Source organism: Hibiscus syriacus, unplaced genomic scaffold, assembly GCF_006381635.1.
Source record: "Hibiscus syriacus cultivar Baekdansim isolate YM2019G1 unplaced genomic scaffold, ASM638163v2 tig00113725_pilon, whole genome shotgun sequence".
NCBI lineage: Eukaryota > Viridiplantae > Streptophyta > Magnoliopsida > Malvales > Malvaceae > Hibiscus > Hibiscus syriacus.
The window spans coordinates 444,949-469,284 of record NW_024063471.1 but is presented as its reverse complement, the minus strand read 5'-3'; the positions used below and the strand labels follow the sequence as shown (position 1 = coordinate 469,284).

At 35.2% G+C, this 24,336-nt stretch overlaps 1 protein-coding gene and 1 pseudogene across 1 annotated transcript; one reads left to right on the top strand and one right to left on the bottom strand.

Annotated features, from left to right (window-relative positions):
* The first annotated feature begins 3,242 nt into the window (after positions 1 to 3,242).
* LOC120187543 lies at positions 3,243 to 5,126 on the top strand. Its single transcript, XM_039191246.1, has 4 exons — positions 3,243 to 3,395; positions 3,488 to 3,593; positions 4,282 to 4,405; positions 5,004 to 5,126. Exons 1-3 carry the CDS (start codon positions 3,271 to 3,273, stop codon positions 4,381 to 4,383), a joined length of 333 nt encoding a protein of 110 aa, XP_039047177.1. The 5' UTR covers positions 3,243 to 3,270; the 3' UTR covers positions 4,384 to 4,405; positions 5,004 to 5,126.
* A 350-nt stretch (positions 5,127 to 5,476) lies between these two features.
* Positions 5,477 to 24,152, bottom strand: LOC120187769 (annotated as a pseudogene).
* Between the last annotated feature and the right edge of the window lie 184 nt (positions 24,153 to 24,336).

Sequence of the window (24,336 nt, the reverse complement as noted above, 5' to 3'; positions counted from 1 at the left end):
CATTGAAGTCCTATATCGTAGGGAACTATCTAGAGCTTGTACCTGTCTATGATGCCTTCCAATTCAGCTATGCGTTTCTTCATGGCTCTATTGTCTTGCTCTTGACGCCTTTGAAAAGACTTCTCCAAATTAGTTACTCTGGTCTTCATCCTCTTGTTTTGATATTGACTTTCTGATAGTTGCTTCTAGAAAGTCTTCAATCGATCTTTCAGTACCTCTCTGTCACCTTGCTTTAACTTTCCTTTTCAGGTTGATCGCTTTATCCTTCCACATTTTGGATGATCTCTTCATATTAGCATTTTCTAAGTATGCTCTTGATACCATTTTCTTAGATCCTCCAACTTATCATAAGTTTCTTATATTCCTTCTCCGTTTTGTCTACCTTATTTTTCTGGATCTTTACATCCATCTTTCACTGGAACCTCTCTCATCTAGCTTTTTAGTTTTTTTCTCATTCTTTCTATTCTGCTTCAAATTCATTTCTTGCTATTTTTAGTTCATGGGACAAGTTTGAGATGTTCCTCCATGAATCGAGTATCCTCACTATATGGACTAGTGCCCCAAATTTCATATTTTCAAATCCATGAATCAAGTATTTTATCGTGGGCACCATATTTTCTTTGTTGAAGGTGAAACAGCTGTACCCTGAATTCCAAAACTAGACTAGTACCCAGATCAAAGGTTCATCCACCTTAACATAGAGTAGATATGCAATGTCGTTATAGCGTTGGTAGAACTTTTTTCTTCTTTCATCCTTCCAACTGTCCCAACTTCGTTGTTGAAGGTGAAACAATTGATCCCCGGATTCCAGAACTAGACTAGTGTCTGGATCAAAGGTTTGTGCACCTTAACATATAGTAGATATGCAATATCGCCATAGCGTTGGTAGAACTTCTTTCTTCTCTCATCCTTCCAACTGTCCTAGATGTTCCGTAGTTCCTAAACATTGTTGTGTTTGAGGTTGATTGAAGTTTAATTTACTAACCCTGACATATAGTTATATGGAAAACTGTCCTCTTCTCTTTTCGAGTCTTCTTAGACCAAAGTCATACCTTCGCGTTTTGAACCTCTTGCATCACAATCCCTTTATTCATTAATGAAACTAATCGGAGTTTTTTTTACTTACATTTTGTTGATCAACACCTCTATAAAATGATGCAAATGATGAAATAAAAGAGAAAAAGAAGAAAACAAAAAAAGTCAGTCCGGTGAATTAATAATAAAAACAAAATTATAACAGTTTCTACCCCACATGCTTTTGTTCCTACCCGAACATGATTTCTATCCCGCATGCTTTTTATAAAGTAAATCTTAACCACATATATTTCTAATTCACATGCTTATGCAGTGTCCTTCAACCCCATTATTGGAGAGATATGCAGTATATTTTGTCCCACATAACATTAACAGTTTATTTATTGTGGTTGAGATTAATTAATGTCATTCCACAACAAAAGTAAGATTCTTGGTCTTACTAGATAGAAAATATGAAATCAAAGGAATATACGTTGCAATTATTCGATCGAACTAACGGATGGTGTCAAAAATTAAAGTCTAAGAATTGAACAAAATTTTGAATGACATGCAGGATTGTGTACAAGAAAAAGATGTGATTGTGGTTTAATATTTGCTGAATCTGTGCAAGCAAAGCACGGGGCTAGGCATTTGTCCCATCAACATATACACTTGTTGCATAATGAGTAAAATCTTCTAATGGCCCAGGCTGAAGAATGAGCATCTAAATAATGCTATTGGCAAGTTCAGGGCAGTAAAGTCAATGCCACTGCCCTTTTACCAAGTAGATGAGGAAGAGGGATGCCTATTGGCAAAGGCTGGTCTCGGATAACGATTTCCTAGGTGGAACCATGTTGTTGTTGTAGGTTTTTCTTTTGTCATTCATTACCAAGGCATAAGCTTGCTCTTAATATTCCAAAGAAATATGAAAATAGTGTTGTTGTATTCCCAAGTTATCTGTGTTATTATTCCTTTTTCATCCATAAAATCTTAAAATTTCAAAGTTTTGTATCCTCTAATCGATTACAGTTTGTTAATCTATTATCTAACAATCAAACTATATTCAACCTATATATATAGCAATCATCACCAAAACTTGATACCAACAAAATCTTATATATAAATTACTATATAAAATAAGAATAGATTTATTTTATATTTATCCTAGATTCATCATCTTTTTAACGTTTATTCTCCCTTCTACATCAGTTAACCAATTGTATATTTTTTTCGTCAAATAAAAATAACAAAAAAAAATAAAAAATAAAAATTAAAAAATAAAAATAACAATAATGAAATATCATTATTATCCTATTTCTCCCATCAAGTATACATATATAATAATCAATAGAAAATTAATGTTAGCCACTTTTTGCCTTTGTCAAATAATAATCATTTAAATAATTTAAATAACTATAAATATTATTTATTTATATTTTTTAATTATTAATAATACACAACTTTCAAACACACATAAACAAATACTAATGGAAACAGAAGAATCATAAATAATAACTCGTGGCAACTTCAATTACATTCAGGGGTGTTTAGTTCAAGGATTGTGGGATTTTCATGGGATGAGAATCTACATTCTCATGTTTGGTTGGTCGAGAATCTCATTCTCGGTAATGTTTTATTACTAATAATATATTTTTTTGGGTATATTATCGGGAATGTCATTACCTCACTTCCCTTAGGTATTGTAACATTATCGGCGTTTTAGACTAAAATGCCCTTAAATTTTTATTTTTTTTCAAAAATATCATTCTTCTGTCATTGAATAATAAAATTCTACGAAGGTTAAATTACAAATTTATCCTTAAATTATTTTAGATTTACAAAAAAAAAATAATTAAAATTTATATAAAGTTCAGGGGTTAAAAAAATTTACCCTTTCATTAAACATTTTTATATTTTTAATTTTGTAAAAAATTTATATAAATATTATGATTTAATTTTTAAAGAAATATATAAATATTTAATTTGTAATATTATACAAATATATAATAAGGACAATTTGATCAAATATACATTCCAATAATCTTTTATTCCTTTAACCAAACACGGTAATTACATTTCTGCTAAACCAACCAAACACAAAATACAATATTCCCATAATCTTATTCTAGTAATCTTTTATTCACACCGATAACCTTACATTTTGTGAACTAAACGTAACTATTACTGGACGCCTCTCTCGGCCAAAATATTCATCAAGTCACTGCGAGTGCAGCAGAGCTACACAAATACAAAACAATGGCTTCAGCAACAAGCGGTATCTGCTTCTGCTCCACTCTTTCCTTCCCAAAACTCACCTCTCACTCTTACAATCACAAACCCATCACTTCCCTTTCATTTTACCCCTTCAAACCAATTCCCAGGTAATCCTTAATTTCTGGGTTTTTCTTTCTCTCTTTCTTTTCCCCTTGTATCACTTTCAAATTCACCTACTTTCTTTTCTTTTCATTTTCAGTCTGAAACTTTCACATCCCTCTCTGGGGCTACCTAAACGAGCAGTTCGGGTTTTGGCTTCTGATTCTACGACGGACCCAAATGAAAACACGGCTAATTCAAACGCTGTATGATATAATTCACTTCTTATGTACTCAGTTATTATCCGAGTTTCCTTATTCCTGGTACTCTTTTCTTTCCCTTTATATATGTTGTAAATATTGCTATTGCTCTTGTTTATGCAAACCTTAATCGGCAAGAGAAAATTTATACATATAATGTGCTCTGGAAAATGAGTTTTTAAGTGAGGATAATTGTTCCAAAAATGGTTCTTTTGGAAAAGTGATTAAAACAAAAACGATTACTTCTTCACTTGTAATACTCTAGTGACACATATAAATAATTCAATTCACCTTGCCACAAACTCAATGTGATTTCTTTTTTCAACAATAGTCTTCAGTATCTGGTTTGATTACAATTTGCAATTCAAGTTAACAGAATATCAGATTGCTCATTTGAGAGGTTGGACATGTTTGGGGATGCCAAATATTCACAGTTTTTGGGAGACAGCATTGTAAATTCTCTTTTTACAGTTCTTGGGATATTTGTATATGATGAGAATGTGCAATTATCTGGGAGGAATAGGAAGACTACATGTTTTAATTGTAAGTTCAAAACTCAAGAAAGCATGTTGTTCCTGCAGTTCTTGCAGTTGCTGATGCTCTGATGGGTTTTGCATAATATTGCTAGAGATAATCCAACACGTACATGCCATTAGCCAATAGGTTTTATTTGTCATGCATGATCTTTGTGCAGGATTCAACAATTCACATAAAACTGCCAAGAAGTTTATCAGTCCAGTTCACTTGTGGGGAATGTGGCGAAAGAACAGAGAGGCTCAAACCGTTTGGCCTATGAACGTGGACTTGTGTATGTACAGGTATTTTTCCTTGTTTCTTTGTTCTCTTTTTCCTATCAGGAAAGGTTCTTATTATATGTTTCTTGATAATTGAATGGCTTCAAATAATTTGGATTGGAACTGCTAATGTTTTCATCATAAATGGTTCTATAGCAGTATAAAGCATATTAATATGAAAAATGTATTTGATCCAGTCTGCTGTGATTTTCTTATAGCTATAGAAATGAATATTGACCTCAATGTGTGTAAAATTTACATTTTTCTCCACTGCAATTAAGCTTTCAGTTTTGTACTGGTTCATTTGTTTTCCAGTTTATAGGCTCTTATAATACTGATTTCTATTAATATTAAGGGGGTTTGGTGGTAACCCTCACTAGCTTGAGGGTTGACATTTTGCAATATTTATCTGATCATGAAGTTGAATGAAACATTTAACAGCTGCATTAATTTCTTGAAAATGTGTCTTTTATCTGTATCTGGAAAACCTATAGAAGTGATGTTAAGATTTTGATTGATTAATGAAAACAAAAGTGCAGATATGTTGTCTGTGTTGGCAGAGAACTAGTGATGGTTGTTTAAATTAAGAAAAAAAGTTTTTGACCTCCTGACTTCTTATCAGTGTGCAGGGTGTCTCCAATACCACAAATTAGCTGACAATCTTAGCCTTGTTGTTGAGTATGACTTAAGGGATGAAATGTGAAGACAGATCAACCTAACTGGTGACATATATATCGATTATGATTCTAATTAATATCATTCTAATCAATCATGTAAGAATAGGATGGGTAAAATTAATCTTCATTCTCATCAATCATGTAAGAATAGGATGGATAAGCAATAAAACGCTGCCGATATTTTTGTTATTCAGCTTTCGTGTTATTCACATCTGTTCCTGTTATTTTTGCTCTTGTACTTCTCACTTGAGGCGAATGACAATCATGTTGATCGAGTTTGAAGTTTGAACTGAGAACATTTTTCCATAATGGTGTGTATTTGATGACAAGGGGATACAATCTGTTTCTGGGGAAGATTAAGAAGGGGTTTGCTAAGAAATAGGCGATGAGCCTTGTCAGCGATTCAGTTGTTCATACGGCAAACAGTGCCAAATCTATCACACATTCAATTTGATTTGAAGAAAATTAGCATTTCATTCATAAAACACTTTATAGAACCTAATATAAAAAACTGTATGTTGGTTTCCTACAATCTCACAAACAGAACAACAAATGCATGAAATCATGCCCCTTGGTAAAGAATTTTGATTGATGACTTGTTATAGGAAGACAAGATGGTGGTTGGGGCTGCTCTGCATTCTTTACCTTATTCTTTCTCCTGAGATGGAAAACTTGTTGCATCATATCGGCACACTCCGATGCCAATATACCCCGTCTAATTCCCATATTTGGATGGAATGGATGGACCGGAGCCGCTGGCTTATCTGTCACTTCTGACCCACTTCCTCTTCCATCAGGGAAAAGTCTGCAAAAATATAGGGTAATTCGTCAAGAAAGAGTTCCTATTCTATTTCTTTAGTACCCCGAATATCAAGACCAAAACCACATGTTATAATTAGCAACATTTTTGTCTTGGCAAGAATGTTAAGTTGCAATTTTCAAACCATGGAAAAGTATAAATTCAAACCATATAACAGTTAAATCACGGTACTACAAAATTCTCCGGACCAATGATGGGTAAAGAATTTATTGTCATAACTACTACCTTATCCAGCTGCCATCTGCTCCTAGAAGCTTATTGGGAGCTCCCCACACAACACTGTCAATTCTGCCTGAAGTATTGCTCCAGCACACATAGGACATGGTTCAAGTGTAACTAAATGTTGCATCCTGCAGGGGGGAAAGATCGATCACTGAAGAGAGTAACTAAATGGCTTGACTATAGAACCATTAAAAAGGGAAACGAAAAGATATTTGTTCTGATATTACAACATTGGAATAAAACATGACTTTTGTTATCAAACAGAAAGATTACTAGAACTTTTAGTTACATTATATTCTCTTATCAAGTATGGTATCACATTTGGATATAAAATTGAATGCATGTTTATGGCATAATGTAGGTAGGTTACCAAGTCATCAAACTTCCAGCAATGACTACAAAGCTAAAACCTTTAGGCAATTAGGTCCATAATCCATTGCAAGTTAGAAAATGACATTGCTAGTAATTACACATTTGAACATATACCCATACTATCAGAGAAATTTAGGTGCACATATCTTTTCATGTTTTCTCAGCAAATGCCTGGTTATAGTGAAACTAGAACTATTGAGAAACTGCTTTGATGCTTTGACATCCCCTCCATCAAAAAGTTAATACACTTCAGAACAGTAAAGAGAAATATTACGTAAGCCTCCAGGAACGTAGTATGCTTGAAGCTTCCCGTATACAGATCATTTCTGCATGCGCAGTTGAGTCCCGTAATTCCTCTACCCTGAATTAAATAATCAATACAAAACTTAAGAAATAATAACAATCAATCAAAAGCATGTCAGGTTATTGAACTCACATGTTGCAACCTCGAGCAATTATCTTCCCATGCTGCACTAGTACTGCCCCAACAGGCACCTCCCAAGAATCAGCAGCTTTTTTGGCTTCCAGCAACGCTTCTCTCATAAACATGTCATCAATTTTCCGCTGCTCACGCTCAAGTTTATATCTTCTTCCCATTCATCAAATCTATCTATTGGAACTTGTTTGGTCCGTTGAAGTTTTCTTTGTTTTAATTCCCCTCCTTACCCTCAGACCCTGATGCCTCAGCTAGTCTTGCACCAAGAGGTTGTTCCATTGTCCTTATTGACCCACTTCCTGGATTTAATTTTATCAGGTTCTGAAATCTCTTCTATTACAAGAGATGTTCTCGTGCTTCTGGCTGGTAACGGTGAAGATTGTAGAAACTGAGTTTTCCACTCTGGAAAATGGATTTTTTATTCTGAAATTATTTTATTCAAAGAATAATTGCATATTACCAGAGGATACATGGGATTTTTATATACATAATTAGAGACCTAGATAAGATAGGAGTCATCTTTTCTATAAATTAGGAGATAGTTTTTTAGATAAGTTAGAATTTAAAGTTTAACTTAAACACTACTTCCACTCCCCCTCAAGATAGGGAGTAAATATTGTGAAGACCCAACTTTGATGTAATTTCGTCAAAGGTAATCCTTGGAAGTGTCTTAGTCAATACATCTGCTAGCTGGTTTTGTGAAGGGACGTAGTTTAGTTTCACAGTTCCGCCATTTACTTTTTCAGCAATAAAGTGTTTGTTGATCTCCACATGTTTTGTTCTGTCGTGGTGCACCGGATTCTTTGCAATGCTTATTGTAGATTTGCTGTCACTTGAAGTTCAAAATTGTTGTTATCGCACATCTCTAGTTCAGTTAAGTCTTTATAGCCAATTCCTTCACACATTCTGAGTGTTATCGTCCTATATTCTGCTTCTGCACTACTTCTGGAGACTACTGATTGTTTCTTGCTTCTCCATGTGACTAGGTTTCCCCACACAAATTAGCAGTATCTCGTGGTTGACCTTCTAACTGTTAGTTCTCCAGCCCAGCTTGAATCTGAGAAGATTTAACTGTTTTGTCTTCATGTTTTGTGAAATCAACCCATGTTCTGGTGTCATCTTTAGATATCTTAAGATTCGATTAATTGTCTCCAGATGCTCTTCTCTTGGATCATTCATGTATTGACTAACAATGCTAACAGGAAAGCAATGTTAGGTCTAGTTAGAGATAGATAAATGAGTTTACCAACTAGCCTTTGATAATGTTCTTTGTTTACCGGGTTTCCATCTTTACTCAATTTCAAGTTAACTTCCATAGGAGTTTCTGAGGGCTTACAATTAGTCATTCTAGTTTCAGAAAGTAAGTCTAGAATATAGTTTCTTTATTTATGACAATTCCTTCTCGTGATCTCGCCCTCCATGCCTAGGAAATATCTCAGAGTTCCCAAATCTTTGGTTTTCAACTCTTTTGCTAGTAATGTCTTAAACTTCTCATTTCTACCAAGTTATCACCCGTGATAATGATATCATCAACGTAGACAATCAAGATTGACTTCTTCTTATCAGAAGCATTTTTACAAACAGAATGATCTGATTGACACTGTTTGTAGTTGTCTTGTAACATTACCTTCCTGAATCTATCAAACCAAGCTCGAGGTGATTGTTTTAGACCATATAAGGATTTCAGTAATTTATATATCCGGTTATTTCCAGAATGAATTCCTGGTGGAACTTGCATATTGACTTCTTCTTCAAGATGCCATTAAGAAATGCATTTTTACATCTAGTTGGTGAAGTATCCAATCCTTGTTCACTGCCAGGGATAATAGAACTCGAATAGTGTTGAGTTTTGCAACAGGAGAAAAGGTCTCCTGATGTCAACTCCATAAGTCTGAGTGAACCCTTTTGCCATAAGTCTAGCCTTATATCTCTCAATTTTTCCATTGCCTTAAATTTCACAGTAAATATCCATTTGTAGCGTCTGGTTTCTTGTCTTTAGGTAGGTCAACAATGACCAAGGTTTTGTTGTTTTCTAGAGCTGAAATTCTTCTTCAACTGCCTTCTTCCACTCAGGACTTTTTAATGCCTCCTCTATGGTCTCTAGAATGTGAATATGATAAACCTGAGATGTGAAAGCCTTAAAACTAGACATTAGTTTCTCATAAGCAACAAATTTACTAATAGGATGAGTTGTGCATCATCTAACTCTCTTTCTTTGAGCAATTGGTAACTCACTAGTATCAATTACCACACCCAACTTACTTTGGTCACTATCTCCTTTGTTTGTCGATGGATTTAAACCTGGTTCTGGCTCTTGACAATGCATTGGTTGCGGTGTGGAAGGTAGGGTTGTTTGGTAATCTTTTGTAGATGAGAATATCGGTAGATGAGAATATCGGTAGACAGTCTAGGTGTTTCATGAGAGTCGATGGATTAATGGATTGGTTTTCATTATCAAATGTGGTGGTGTTAGGAAGTTGTGGAGTGGTAGTTTTTCAATAGAAGATGGATTGATGGGTAACTCGGTAATAATCGGTAAAAATTGAAATTCAAACTCACTCTTCCCCTGGATTTCGATTTTTGAGAAGACAATTTATGTTTGGAAAAGTGATCATAGATGTGAAGAACCTTTTTTGTAGAAGGAGAGTAACAATACCTTTCTGATGGGATGAATAACCAACAAAGACACACCGAATTGCCTGAGGATCAAGTTTAGATTTATGAGGATTATGGTCATGGACAAAGGCAGTACAACCAAAGACACGAAGCGGAACATAAGGTAAAAGGTTTAAAGTGAGGGAATTTAGTGGAAAGGATATCCCGTGGACACTTAAAGGCAAGAATCTCACTAGGCAAACGATTGATTAGAAAAGTAGTTATTAAGAGAGCCTCAACCCAAAGGTATTTTGGAACATTGAAGAGAAAATGAGTGCTCACGTTCGGCGACCCCATTTTGTTGTGGAGTGTCGACATATGAATGAGATGGACTATTATGTTTCCTAGAAGAAAGATCCAATGACCGAGAGATGTTCCCCACCATTATCAGATTTAAGGATTGTTGAAAAATTTTTGTGTTTCGATATAACAAATTAATTTAAATGAATTTTAAGATTTTACAAATGATTTTCTAATTATATTCTATTTAATTAATCGAATATCAAATTATTACTCCAAGTCTTTCAAGTTCAATTTCAAACCTTACTAAATGTGTAAAATTGTGTTTTATACTTAAACTATTTTCGAAACAATTTTCATAAAGTATTTTGAACCAAAATCAAGCCTAAAATCAATTTATCAAAGTGATGCATCGATGCACCAATCCATGCATCGATGCACCATGAATTAAATTGAACATCGAATGCATTTGATGCATCGATGCACCAGCCATGCATCGATGTACTCTGGCTATTTTGAAACATCGAATGCACTTGATGCATCGATGCACTCTTAGTGCACCGATGCACTAAGGGTCTAACGGTCAAAATATTTGAATTTTACATTGATACACCGATGCACCATGGGTATGCATCGATGCACTGACGCTCGCAACTACTTTAATTAATTATTTTCACACTTAAACGACTCTATTGACTCCACAAGCATCCCCAACGTTCAGAATCATTTGAAGGTGTATTTAAACAAGCTTAAAAGCCATTGATCAATAACAAGAAACAATCAACAAGAATCAAGAAGAATCAAAGAGAAAGCATCAAACCTCAAGTTTGAGCGTTTCAAGCCTATTTTCATTCAATATCATTTTGCTTTCAAGAACACTACTTGTACTCAATTGTATTCATTTTTTTGTGTTCTTTTCTTTGTTCTAGAATTGTGCAAACAATCTACCTTGTAAGGATTCCTTGTAAGTTTGCAAATTTGTAATCTTCTCTTTGATAAAGAGTGTTCTCAAGAATTGGGGTATATTCTTGAAGGAGTTGTAAGGTTATCTATTTGGCCTCAAAAGAAAGAACAAATTAGTGAATGTTGGAAACTCCTTAGTGGATAGCTAAGGTAGTGGACGTAGACTTTGATTGAGAAAGTCAAACCACTCTAAATCGATGTACAATTACTTTTAATTTTCTGTAAAAGCTTCCACCAAAATTTAATTGCCAATTCACCCCCTCTTGGCCAATTCTGTCGATCAATTAACTCAACAATTGGTATAAGAGCCTCACTCATTTGAAGGTTTAATCACCTCTTGAGTCGATTCGGGAAGAGTTACATCGATTACAAGTCATCAATGGCCTCTACTTCAAATATCGACTCCGGTCTCGATTCGATGCTCGTCAACAAGCCTCCTTTCTTCAATGGAGCTAACTATGCCTATTGGAAGAATAGGATGATGTATTTCATTCAAGCAAGTGACATGGGAGCATGGAATGTTGTAGAAGACGGATATATCAAGCCTCTTACTCATCCAATATTGTGGAGTGAATGAGAGACAAGAATGTTCCAGCTCAACTCCAAAGCCATCCATATCATATTTTGTGCTCTTGGACCAGATGAATATGGAAGAGTTTCATCTTGTACAACCGCCAAAGAAATATGGGATAAACTACATGTCACTCATGAAGGCACCGACGAGGTAAAAGAATCTAAAATTCGTCTTCTAACACATAGCTATGCTATGAAAATTTCAAGATGAAACCAAATGAAGATATCAAAGCTATGACGATAGATTCTCAATGATTGTCAATGGTCTCAAATCATATAGAGATCATTCCAACAAAAGCTTGTGAGGAAGTTAGTTTACTCACTTCTAAAATCGTGGTAATCCAAGAAGACGGAAATCATCGAGGCTAAGAACCTAAAATCCTTACTCTTGAAGAGCTAATTGGTTCCCTTCTCATTCATGAAATGATGCTTGAAGATGAGGTGAACCTCGATAAGATTGATGAGACACCAAAGGAAGGAGAAGAAGAAAAACATTGGAGTTGCTCTCAAATCACAAAGATGAGAGTGATTCAGATGAAGATGACGAGGAAATGCATTGTTTTCCAAACGGTTCAGAAAAATGAGAGACCTTACCGAGGAAGAAAATTCAAACGAAATGAAGGTCTCAAAAATGAACTAAAAAAGGACCCTATCATTTGCTATGAATGCAAAAAGCCAGGGCATGTCAAATATGATTGTCCACAATTGAAAAGAAATGGTCAATCAAAGAATAAGCACAAGGCTCATGTGGCTACATGGAGCGATGAAGAGGGTTCCGATGAAGAGGAACAAGAAGTAGCAAACTTGTGCTTGATGCATTCGGGGAAGATTCTAAGGTAACCTCTAACTCATTTGAATTAGATGATGTATCTTATGATGAGTTATTAGAGGAATATAATGGGTTGCTTCGGATTATGAGAAATTGTTTTTAAAATACAAAAATGATGTTTCAAAATTGAAAAATGAAAATAAGCTCATATCCAAAACCAACAATGATTTTGAAAGTAAAATTAGTGATTTACAAATCAAACTAGAAGAGTTTGAAAATAAAATTTTAGATTTGCAAAATTTACTTTCAAAGGTCAATGATGATCATCAAAGAAATTGATGAACTTAAAGATTCTTTTGATAAGTTGGAATAAACGTTTTGAAAATGGAGAAAATTTAAAATCCAACTTCGTTAGAAAAGTTTTAAAACTACAATCATAGAGGTCCCCGAAGAACCTTTAATGGAAAAATCGTTAGAAGTATATGGGTTCCTAAAGGACTCGTTACTACTAATATAAGGATATCCTACACAAATGGATACCTAAGGGGACTAAATTTTGGAAACTAATGAATATGGACCCAAAAGAATTTGGGTACCAAAAATTAGAAATTAATCTATGTTTGTAGGAAAATGAGCATTGCTACAAGGCACGAGAAACAAATTCAAACTCATGGTACCTTGATAGTGGATGCTCAAGATACATGACCGGAGACAAAAGCCGGTTCATAGAGCTTAACGCCAAAAATGGAGGAGAAGTGACTTTTGGTGATAATTCAAAAGGTCACATCGAAGGTATAGGTACCATAGGTAATACCTCTTCCATACAAATTAAAAATATTTTATATGTGAATGGATTAAAGCATAATCTCTTAAGTATTAGTCAATTATATGATAAAGGATTCAATGTCATGTTTGAAACTAATGGTTGTAAAGTTATTACATTGCATCTAATCGGATTATGCTTGTTGGTCATAGAATAGGAACATATACATGGTGCATTTAGACTCTATATGATATGACTAATTTATTGGTTATGGCATAGGAGACTGGACATGTTAGTATGAGTGTTTTGCAACGGCTAATTCAAGGAAATTTAGTTCGAGGGTTGCCTAAGCTTAAATTTAATAATGATAAAATCTGTGATGCTTGTGCTAAAGGAAAGCAAAAGTGAATTTCTTTTAAATTCATTAATGATGTATCAACTAGTAGATTATTACAATTGATCCATATAGATCTTTTTGGGCCAACTAGGACTACTAGCTTGGGTGGAAAACAATTTGCATTTGTCTTGGTAGATGACTATTTTAGATATACTTGGGTTCTATTCTTAAGTACTAAAGATGAAGCATTAGAAAAATTCATCACGTTTTCAAAAGTAATCCAAAACGAAAAAGGTTACTCTATAACTAGTGTTAGAAGTGATCATAGAACTGAATTTGAAAATCTTGGATTTACTAATTTTTGTAATTCTAATGGTATTAGCCATAATTTTTCAGCACCTAGAACCCCTCAACAAAATGGAGTTGTTGAGAGGAAAAATTGAACTTTAGAAGAAATGGCTAAAGCCATGCTTTGTGAAAACAATTTGCCAAAATATTTTTGGGCGGAAGCCACAAATACCGCTTGTTATGTTGTAAATCGAGTAATGATTAGGCCAATCTTAAAGAAAACTCCATATGAAATTTTCAAAATTAAAAAGCCTAACATTAGTTATTTTCATCCTTTTGGATGTAAATGTTTTGTTTTAAACAACGGTAAAGACAATCTTTGCAAATTTGATGCTAAAAGTGATGAAGGAATTTTTTGGGTTATTCCTTAAATTCTAAAGCTTATCAAGTATTTAATAAAATAACTTTAGTTGTAGAAGAGTCTATACATGTTGTTTTCGATGATAATCCCCTTCCGATGAAGGATTCTTGTTTGAATGATGATATGTAGGTATTATAAATATAAATGACATTGAACATGACGTTGGAGAACCATCATCAAATGAAGAAACAAAAGATGAGGAAACTCAAGATCCTCTCGAGAATCCAACCATTGAAGAAAGGGAAGTATCTTACCCAAGAGAGTACAACTATGTCAAGGATGGTGAGATTATAGGTAATCAATCCAAAGAGGTAACAACTCGATCTTCTCTTAGAAATATTTGTAATTATGTTGCATTTATCTCATGCATAGAGCCTAAGAATATTAAAGAAGAATTAAAAGATGAACATTGGATTATGGCTATGCAAGAAGAGTTAAATCAGTTTAAGAGAAGTAAAGTATGGACATTAGTTGAAAGGCCTAGTAATAAATCTACTGTAGGTACTAGATGGGTATTTAGGAATAAACTTGATGAGAGTGGTAATATAGTGAGAAACAATGCTAGACTTATTGCTCAATGCTATACTCAAGAAGAAGACATAGACTATGATGAAACATACGCTCCCGTGGCTAGGAAGAAAGCAATTAGAATGTTATTAGTATTTGCATGTTTTCATGAATTTAAATTATATCAAATGGATGTTAAAAGTTCTTTTTTAAATGGTTTTATAAAGGAAGAAGTGTATGTGGAACAACCTCCTGGTTTTGAATATTTAAAATTTCCAAATCATGTTCTTAAGTTGACAAAAGCACTTTATGATTTAAAACAAGCTCCTAGAGCTTGGTATGAAAGATTGCCAAACTTTTTAATTGAGAAAGGTTTTTCCAAAGGGAAGGTTGACATTACATTGTTTTTAAAGCATAAAGGTAAAGATTTATTAGTTGTTCAAATTTATGTTGATGACATAATATTTGGTTCTACTAATGATGTTCTTTGCCAAGAATTTTCTAAGCTAATGCAAAGTGAATTTGAGATGAGCATGATGGGGGAGCTCTCATTTTTCTTGGGACTCCAAATCAAGCAAAGAAAATATGGCATCTTCATCAATCAAGCTAAGTACGTCAAAGATATGCTCAAGAAATTTGGACTGGAAAATGGGAAGCTACATAACACTCCAATGAGCTTATCGACAAAGCTTGACATAGATAAAGGAGGTAAATGTGTGGATGTTAAATTATATAGGTCAATGATTGGTTCTTTGCTTTATATAACTGCAAGTATACTAGACATTATGTTTAGTGTTTGTTTATGTGCTAGATTTCAATCATGCCCTAAGGAATCACATTTACTAGCTGTTAAGAGAATCTTTAGATACCTTAAGGACACTCCTAGTTTAGGACTTTGGTATCCTAGAGACTCTAACTTTAGCTTGCATGCCTTCTCTGATGCGGATTATGGAGGTTGCAAATTAGATAGGAAAAGCACCTCCAGTACTTGCCAATTCCTTGGAAATATGTTGATTTCTTGGTTTAAAAGAAACAAAATTGTGTAGCATTATCTACCACTGAAGCGGAATACATTTCAACTGGTAGTTGTTGTGCACAAGTTTTATGGATGAAACAATAACTTTTTTACTATGGAATTAAGTAGGTACCATTCCTATCAAGTGTGACAATACTAGTTCTATTCGTCTCACTAAAAATCCCATCCAACACTCTAGAACTAAGCATATTGAAATTAGACATCACTTCATTAGAGATCATATCGTTAAGGAAGATGTAGTTCTAGAATTCGTTGATACTTTGCACCAATTAGCGGATATCTTTACAAAACCTTTAGACAAGGAAATATTTTGGACACTTAGGAGAGAATTAGGTTTAACTGACCTATCTTCACTTAGTGTTTAAAATAATTTTATCACTTTTAAGTATAAATGAAAAATGCTTATAATAATAATTTTGATTGCATTCTTTGCTATTAGTTAGGGGGAGTTTATGTTGCTTGATGAAAAATAATTTTATGTTCAAAAGTAGTTTAAGGATTAATTTTATTGATTGAACATGATTAATTTTCAATATATGAGTTGCCAATACCACTAGAGCCAATTAATTTAGCATTTTGAGTGTTTAAAACAGTTTTTTGACATTTTTGTGCTTTATGCATCGATAACTTAACAGTGCATCGATGCATCCTTGAATGTGCATCGATACACCATGAAGGTGCACCGATGCACGCCTTGAATGTGCATCGATGCACAAGGCTATGCATCGATGCATCCATCGGGTTTTGGTTAAAAACCCTTATTCTCTTCTTTGTTTCAAAACCAAAATTTTCGAGGTATTTTTCTAAAAACCTCTATTTTATCATATTCTAATCATAGGACTAGTTTTAATTAGTTCTAGGATGAATATTTTATTGTGAATTGATTGTTTGATGATTACAAACTAGATTTTACAACCAATTTCATCAAAAACTCACAAATTTTCAAAGAAATTTTTGAATTTTCGAAATAAAAAAATCAAAAATTTGAATTTAATTTTAAATTTGATGTTTTTGATTTAATTATTTGTTTTCATAAAAACTATATATTATGATTTTACAAAAATTGTTTTCAAATAGTTTCAAAACCTTGCCCATTAGATTCGGTTAGAGAACCTTGAATTATTGAGGACTCAATTGAGTTTTGGGATTGATTATTGTGCATACATATGTTTCAAATTGCAGGTTACTTTCCTTTTTCCGAATCTTTAAAACATCTCAAATCCCAAACGCCCTAGGAATTCATCGAGTCGTTCTCGTTCAAACCAACCTCCTAATCTCGTTCCTCCTCCATCTACATCTCTATTAGGATCTTGTTTTAACATGCTTGAGCGTCGTAGAGACGAATTGTACTCTAGGTACATAAATTCTTTTCAATCTTATAGAATCTGGGAAGAGCGTATTCATTCTCTTCAAGCTATGATAGATATTGACTTTGAATACCTTCCGATTCTTAAATCTTGGAAGTTTGATAAAATGTTTCAGCTCAAACTTATCATTTATCAACAGTTAGTCTGCATTTTCTATTCCAATGCGGTATGTATTCAAAACGAAACTCAATGTGGGACTATAGCCATTAGATCATATCTTTTAGGCCAATATATTAATATTGACCCCGAGACTATAACTTTCCATTTTGGGTTAGATGATGATGAGTTATATAATGAGAATTAAAATATGGAATATCCCTATGTTCCAAATTCTAGTGTTAGCACTCTACGATCTCATCGCGATCGTTTTCTCCATTTGATGATCTCTTGGTGGTTTAGACCATCCGGAGGTAGGTACTCCACTCTTCGTGCTAGGGATTTATGGTGGATGTACTGTATTAAAAATAAGATCAAAATAAATCTGCCCCACATTATTTTTAGTCAACTAGTGGATATCATAAACATTGTTCCTTCAAAACATGTTGAAACATTTATTTATGGATGTCTTATGAGTAACCTCTTTATCAAACTCAGTCTAAACGTCTCTCTTGACAATCCTATCCCACTCCAAAATCAAATCAATCTTACTTCCTTGAAGAAAGTGAATTGGAAACAAGACGAGGAAACTGGTCTTTGGGTATTTCGACCCGGTAAGCAAACCCCGGGAGCTAGTTCTTCACGAACTGCTCCTAGCTCTTCTCGTGCTCCTCCTTCTCCGGCACCGGCTGTGACTATGATCTTGAGTTTCAACAACTTATGCAAGATATCGACGATCATGTTCCGACGATGAGCCTGCACCGGAACCGGCACGGCAAGAAGATCAAATGCCACCATATTTTCGATCCTTCTTGGAGTCGTTTGATCTGAGGTTTTCTCCATGGAGTCTCAGATTACTTAGTTTCAGCGGGAGACGCGTGAACGTATGGACGCACTCACTCTTGAAGTTCAAGCTCATTATCCTCCTCCTCTCGACCCTCCGATGGATTAGACCTTTTCTCCATGCTTTCTTAGTATTTCAAACTTGGATTATTTTTGATGTTTCTGGATTGTTTGTTTTGGATTGTTAAATGCTTGAATTTGTTATGGCTTGGATGATTGGATTTTGAACTTAATATATATATATATATTTGGTTTGGTTGAATTTTCATATTTTTGCATCATTAGATATATATGACCAATTATGTCATTTCACATTTGTTTATGAATATTGATTATGGAACTAATGGCTAACCTCTCTTTTGATTGTGATCTTAGCAACTTAAGCTATATATATTTAAAATCAATTGGCTATGCTTTTCAAAACCTTGTTTAAAACATTTTAATGTCTTTTTGATTTAACAAAAAGGGGGGAGAAGTGTAAAAGTGTTAAAGGGGAGAAGTGTTGTAGTAAGGGGGAGTAATTTTTCAAAATTGATTTCAAAATTTTAGAAAATCTTAAAATAACACAAATGTTTTGTTATATCAAAAAAGGGGAGATTGTTGAAAAAAAATTTGTGTTTCGATATAACAAAGTAAGTTTAAATGAATTTTAATATTTTACAAATGATTTTCTAATTATATTCGATTTAATTAATCGAATATCAAATTATTACTCCAAGTCTTTCAAGTTCAAATTCAAACCTTACTAAATGTGTAAAATTGTTTTTTATACTTAAACTATTTTTGAAACAATTTTCATAAAGTATTTTGAACCAAAATCAAGCCTAAAATCAATTTATCAAAGTGATGCATCGATGCACCAATCCATGCATCGATGCACCATGAATTAAATTGAACATCGAATGCATTTGATGCATCGATGCACCAGCCATGCATCGATGCACTCTAGCTATTTTGAAACATCGAATGCACTTGATGCATCGATGCACTCCTAGTGCACTGATGCACTAAGGGTCCAACGGTCAAAATATTTGAATTTTACACTGATGCACCGATGCACCATGGGTATGCATCGATGCACTGATGCTCACCAAATTGTTTTCACACTTAAACTCACACTTAACAAATCATTGTGTTTAAACACTTAAAGGTCAATAACAAAATCAACAAAGACAGAATCAAAGAGAAAGCATCAAACCTCAAGTTTGAGCATTTCAAGCCTATTTTTCATTTAATATTCATTTTGCTTTCAAGAACACTACTTGTACTCAATTGTATTCATTTTTTAGTGTTCTTTTCTTTGTTCTAGAATTGTGCAAACAATCTACCTTGTGAGGATTTCCTTGTAAGTTTGCAAATTTGTAATATCTCTTGAGAAAAGTGTTCTCAAGAATTGGGGTATATTCTTGAGGGAGTTGCAAGGTTATCTTTTTGGCCTCAAAAGAAAGAACAAATTAGTGAATTTGTTGGAAAATCCTTAGTGTGGATAGCTAAGGCAGTGGACGTAGACTTTGATTGAGAAAGTCGAACCACTCTAAATCGCTGTGCAATTACTTTCAATTTTCTGCAAAAGCTTCCACCAAAATTTTAATTGCCAATTCACCCCCTCTTGGCCGATTCTGTCGATCGATTAACTCAACAAGGATGCCAATTGAACTTTGGAATTGTGTTTCAACCATTTTGTGGAATTGTTTGAAGATGGTACAAGACTCAGATTTGTCCTTCATAAGAAAGATCCAAATGGTAAAGAGTGGTCGTCAATAAAAGTAATAAACCAACGAATTCTATGTAAAACCGTAACTCGTGAAGGTTCTCAAATGTCTCTATGAATTAAGGAAAAAGGTTTAGGCGAGTGAGAGGGATAAGAAGGATAAGAACTCCGAATGTGTTTTGCAAGAGAGCAAATGTCACAAGAAAATGATGTGTGATTTTTATTGATAAATAATTTGGGAAACAAATTTTGCAAGATAAGAAAAACTTGGGTGACCTAAGCTAAAATGCCATAACACAATGTCGGCAACCGCATTTGTGGGAGAAAATGAAATAAAAGAATAGATAAATGGTGCAGTTGAGTAGTTGGGAACGAGAGTGTAAGGAGGAGCGTCAAGGATGTAGAGTCCACCACGACGCCTAGCATTGCCAATCACCATCTCCGAGGTAAAATCCTGAAATTCACAATAATCATGAGTAAAATGAGGAATACAACCCAAATCGACAGATAATTTGTTAATCGAAAGAAGATTGCAAGTCAAACTTAGAACAAATCAAATATAACATTAGATAGAGTAATGTGGCTATTAATGCGAATTGAGTCACTGCCCTTAACCGGTGATAGGGAGCAATCAACAGTACGAACACTGCATGAGATATCATTTTTGTGAAATATGGAAAATAAACTGAAGTTGTCTGTCATATGATCACTTGCTTCGGAATCAATAATCCAAGAGACATACTCTGGTGAAGGGGATAAGAAGGTAAAAGGAGAACTACCTTCACTAACAGTACAGGCAGACTTGGACGAAGAAGGATATGCCATGACTGTCGAGGAATTGAGAGCTTGGGTATGTCGTGAACTAGCAGGGAACACTTCTATAAGTGACAATCGGAGATTTGAGGAGATCGACGCTAGGATGAGTATCGAATGGGCTGTGCGACGAGGAGACAGTGTTGGTCGGACATTTACCAATAGCGGCAGAACAGGTACTATACAGTGGCAGAACAGGAAGGGTTGCCGCTATGATTAGGGCAGCGCTAGACCGGCAGTGCGACAAGAGCAGTATGGCGAGGAGAGCAGCGATGAGACAGAAGCGGCACTACTGTGGTTGCGCAATAAGGAAGACGGCGTTACGAAGGGGTGGTGCTGCGAAGAGAATGGTGCTGCAAAGGATTTCACAATTTGAAGAATGACAGTACACAGAAGGCACACTGCTGGTCGGAATGATGACTAACGAAAGCTGCAGCAAGGCTGGGATAGACACCTACGACTGATACCATGTAGAAACAGAGTCTCTGGTAAATAGAGTTTTCTGACTATGGCAAACAGGGTTTTTTTTTATTCTAAATTATTTTTTATTCAAAGAATAATTACATATTACACAAGAGGATACATGGGATTTTTATATGCATAATTAGAGACCTAGATAAGATATGAGTCATCTTTTCTATAAATTAGGAGATAATTTTTTAGTTAAGTTAGGATTTAGAGTTTAACTTAAACACTACTTACAAAGATGATTGTACTACCTCATTGTCTGAAGGGACTACCTCAAAGCTACCCTTGTCCCTGTCATGTTTTTCCTTCTGTGAGGTCAATGAAATAACTTCTGATGCAGGTGCAGTTTCTAATATATTTGAAGATGGTGAAATGTTCCCTTCAAGGTTTCCTACTTTTTCAGTTGTCCTTGTTGAGTCAGAAAAATCTCCTTCACCTCGAGTCCCTTGTCCCAACTGATGAGATATTCCATCTGAAGCCCGGTTGATTCTTTCCCTTCTTAGATTTTCTTCACTGTTTTCATTTGTTTCATGAGCAGAAAACCATGTCTCACTGCGAACAAACTCATCTCGTGAAGTCCTTCCTCTGGATCTTGCAGCTGAACTTGAGCTACAGGTCTGAGCACGTGAACTCCATCGTAATCGAACGATATCTCCCATAAGGGTCCACGAGGACCTGCCACTTCTCTTTATGAAAGTATGCTCTGATGTAGTAGTCCGCTGAGGAATTTCTGCTTCAAGAGGTTCCTAAACAGATGGGTCTTTTACATCCCATATTTCATCAAAGGGTCCCTTTCCTCCAGAGCCCTTTGATGACTGCCTTGATTCATGCCTTCTCATCTTCAGTTCTTCCTTGCCATATTGACCAGAAGAACTTGGCCCATGCTTATCACCTTCATATGCTGAAGTGAAGTCAGAACTTATATTACCCTGTTGGACCCCAGAAGTTAAGATATCATGCCTTGCCTTCTTAAAAACTCCCCAACAAATTGCGAGGATGATTCCTCTAATCGTTGAGCAGAACCCAGAGAATCTTCATGGGTAGTCATGTTTAAAGACTCCCCATAAGTCTCACTCATTTCTCTCACATATGGTCCATGGTGTGCAAATGCAGTCCTTCCTCTTGAATGCATGTATGAGGTAGCAGAGCCACTTTCTGAAGTTTTATCGTAAGCCTCCTTACTGAAAATCTTGTTCATTGAGGCATCATGCGGGAGACCGCCATCTATCACTTGAGGATGAGGAGGCATCAAAACATCTTGTTTCCCCCTCTTTTCTGATTCCTCTAAATCAACATGAGACTGTGTTCTTGTATTTCTGAAACTAAACTCAAAGATGCTTGAAAACTAGAGCCTTCATCAACTTTTCCTGAAGAACTTGATACACTTGCAGGTTTCAAGTTCTCTTTTCTTGATTTCTTTTGCTCAACTCTACCAGTGGCTTCATTATGTATTTCACTTCTCTCATTAATCCGACACAAACCTGAAGAGAAATTACTTTCATGTTCAATCAATCTTTCTCCAGAACTTGTTTGAGTATTGGTAACTATCTTAGTGTTGTCAGCATGAACAACAGATATATTTGTAATAGCTTGCATTCATTTACCGTGCTCAATTCTCTGAGGTAGTTTTTGATCAGAAGTGAAATTTAAACTTGAAGCATCATCCCATTTAATCTTTTTTGTTTTGGACTGTAATATTGAGGTCTTCTTGTTCTTGGCTTCATTAATTTCAGTTGAGCATTCTGATTTTCTTATCATTTCCAGTTGTCTGGTGATCCTTTCATCCCTTTGCTGATATTGTTTTCTTGTCTGCTGAAATGAACTCTGTGCCATGGTTGTATCTTCTTCCCAGGTCTTAATTTTTTATCCTGACCGACTCAAAACTAGATTCCTATCGTTTTCCTCAATCTTCATTCTAGATTCAGACTGCCGCTGCAAAGTAGAAATTCTTTCAGCGCCGTCTTGGATATCTGTCACTCACATTTGCTTCCCTGCCTGTGAATTGCTTCTCTTGGGTGCGAGTATACTGTTTTCTTATTTCCCAGTCCTTGGCATCATGTTGCTCATGGGGACTAGATCTTTTCACATAGTCACTTGCATCATTCTTCACCCTTCTTGCATATTCTTGGGAGGATTTGTCCCCATATTGTATTTTTTTTTTCAGCAGATACTTCAGCAAGCTTCTTCTCCGACTTTTTTCTCAATTCCCAATCAACACTCTTCCCCCCTGCGACCTGTCCCTCACTTCTTCCAATCTCATCCCTTATTGAACCAACAAATTGCTCTTGTTCTGAGAGCTCAGTGTCACTCTCTAACTCCCCTGAAGATGACAAAGAGTAATAAGGTGAGCAACTAGAATTCCTTGTCCTTTCCCTACGATGCTCGGCTCTCAAGTATGGCTCGTTCTCTGCTTCTACTCTCCTCCCTTGACAAAACAGCAATGGACTCATATTCATCCTTAGAGCACTTAATATTATAATGCTTTGTTTTGTTCACTTCCTCTATCTTATATGAACTCATATTTATTTCTCCAGTACCTAAACACTTCCCATCAACATCCTCACTCAATAAGCTGATCATGGCCTCGGCGGCATCAACTCCGCCTAACAAATACCTTGAACTAGCTGTATTATCCTCCCAAACCACACATCTAAACCTCCCTTTACTTTTCCTACTAACCCTACTACCAGTAGAAACCTCGAAAGCAGCTCGCTCGAAGATCGGAAACCGCAAAAGGCAGCGGAATCCAGCAGTTGAAATGAACCTCCTAGAAGATGAGCAGTGAAGAAGGGCAGACTGCCTTAATCCATACAAAGAAAGGGGTATTGAGTATCCTATGTGTGGCAGTAGCAGCAAATGCGGAGCAACAACAACAAGCAAGACGAACAACAAGCAAGACGAACAACATGAAGAAAAACATTGCGGCGATGATAAAGATAAGAAAGTGGTTTTGTCAAGTGATGAATTGAAAACGTTGAAAGAGCAATCATTGGATGAAAATGAAAGAGACCCATTTCTCCTAAGCGACAACACACTTGAACTAATACTGCAAGAGTTGTACATGATTTTGTTCGATATCAAGCTTAAGCCTTTTAAGTTTTACCTTGAAGGAATTATTGGTGGATTGTTCGGATCCGTTAGTATTCAGACTGAATCTGCATTCATTTCAAGCATGGGTAGATCAGATTATCCTCATCATTTACAACATGAAAACGAAAGACACTTTTGTTGGATTGAAAAGATAATGTGTTTAGATCCACAGAGTAGTAAAAGTTTGGAACTGGTGGATGAGAACGATGATGAGGATAGAGTTGATTGGGGAAAATCGTTGAGTTCACGCATCTCTGTTGTCCAAACTCGGTACACTCATAGAGTTGTACATTGTAATTGTAATAATTTTGTTGGGCCAATTACGGTTCCAGTGTGTTTACTGTGCTAAAATTTGGGAGTTAATCCTTTTAATTTTATATAAATAGATCCCTCTACTTCTATAGTATCACATTCACAAGTTGGTGCAGACCTTTATTTATTGTCGTTGAAGTGATGATATGAGTTTTGTACAATAATCTCAAACATTG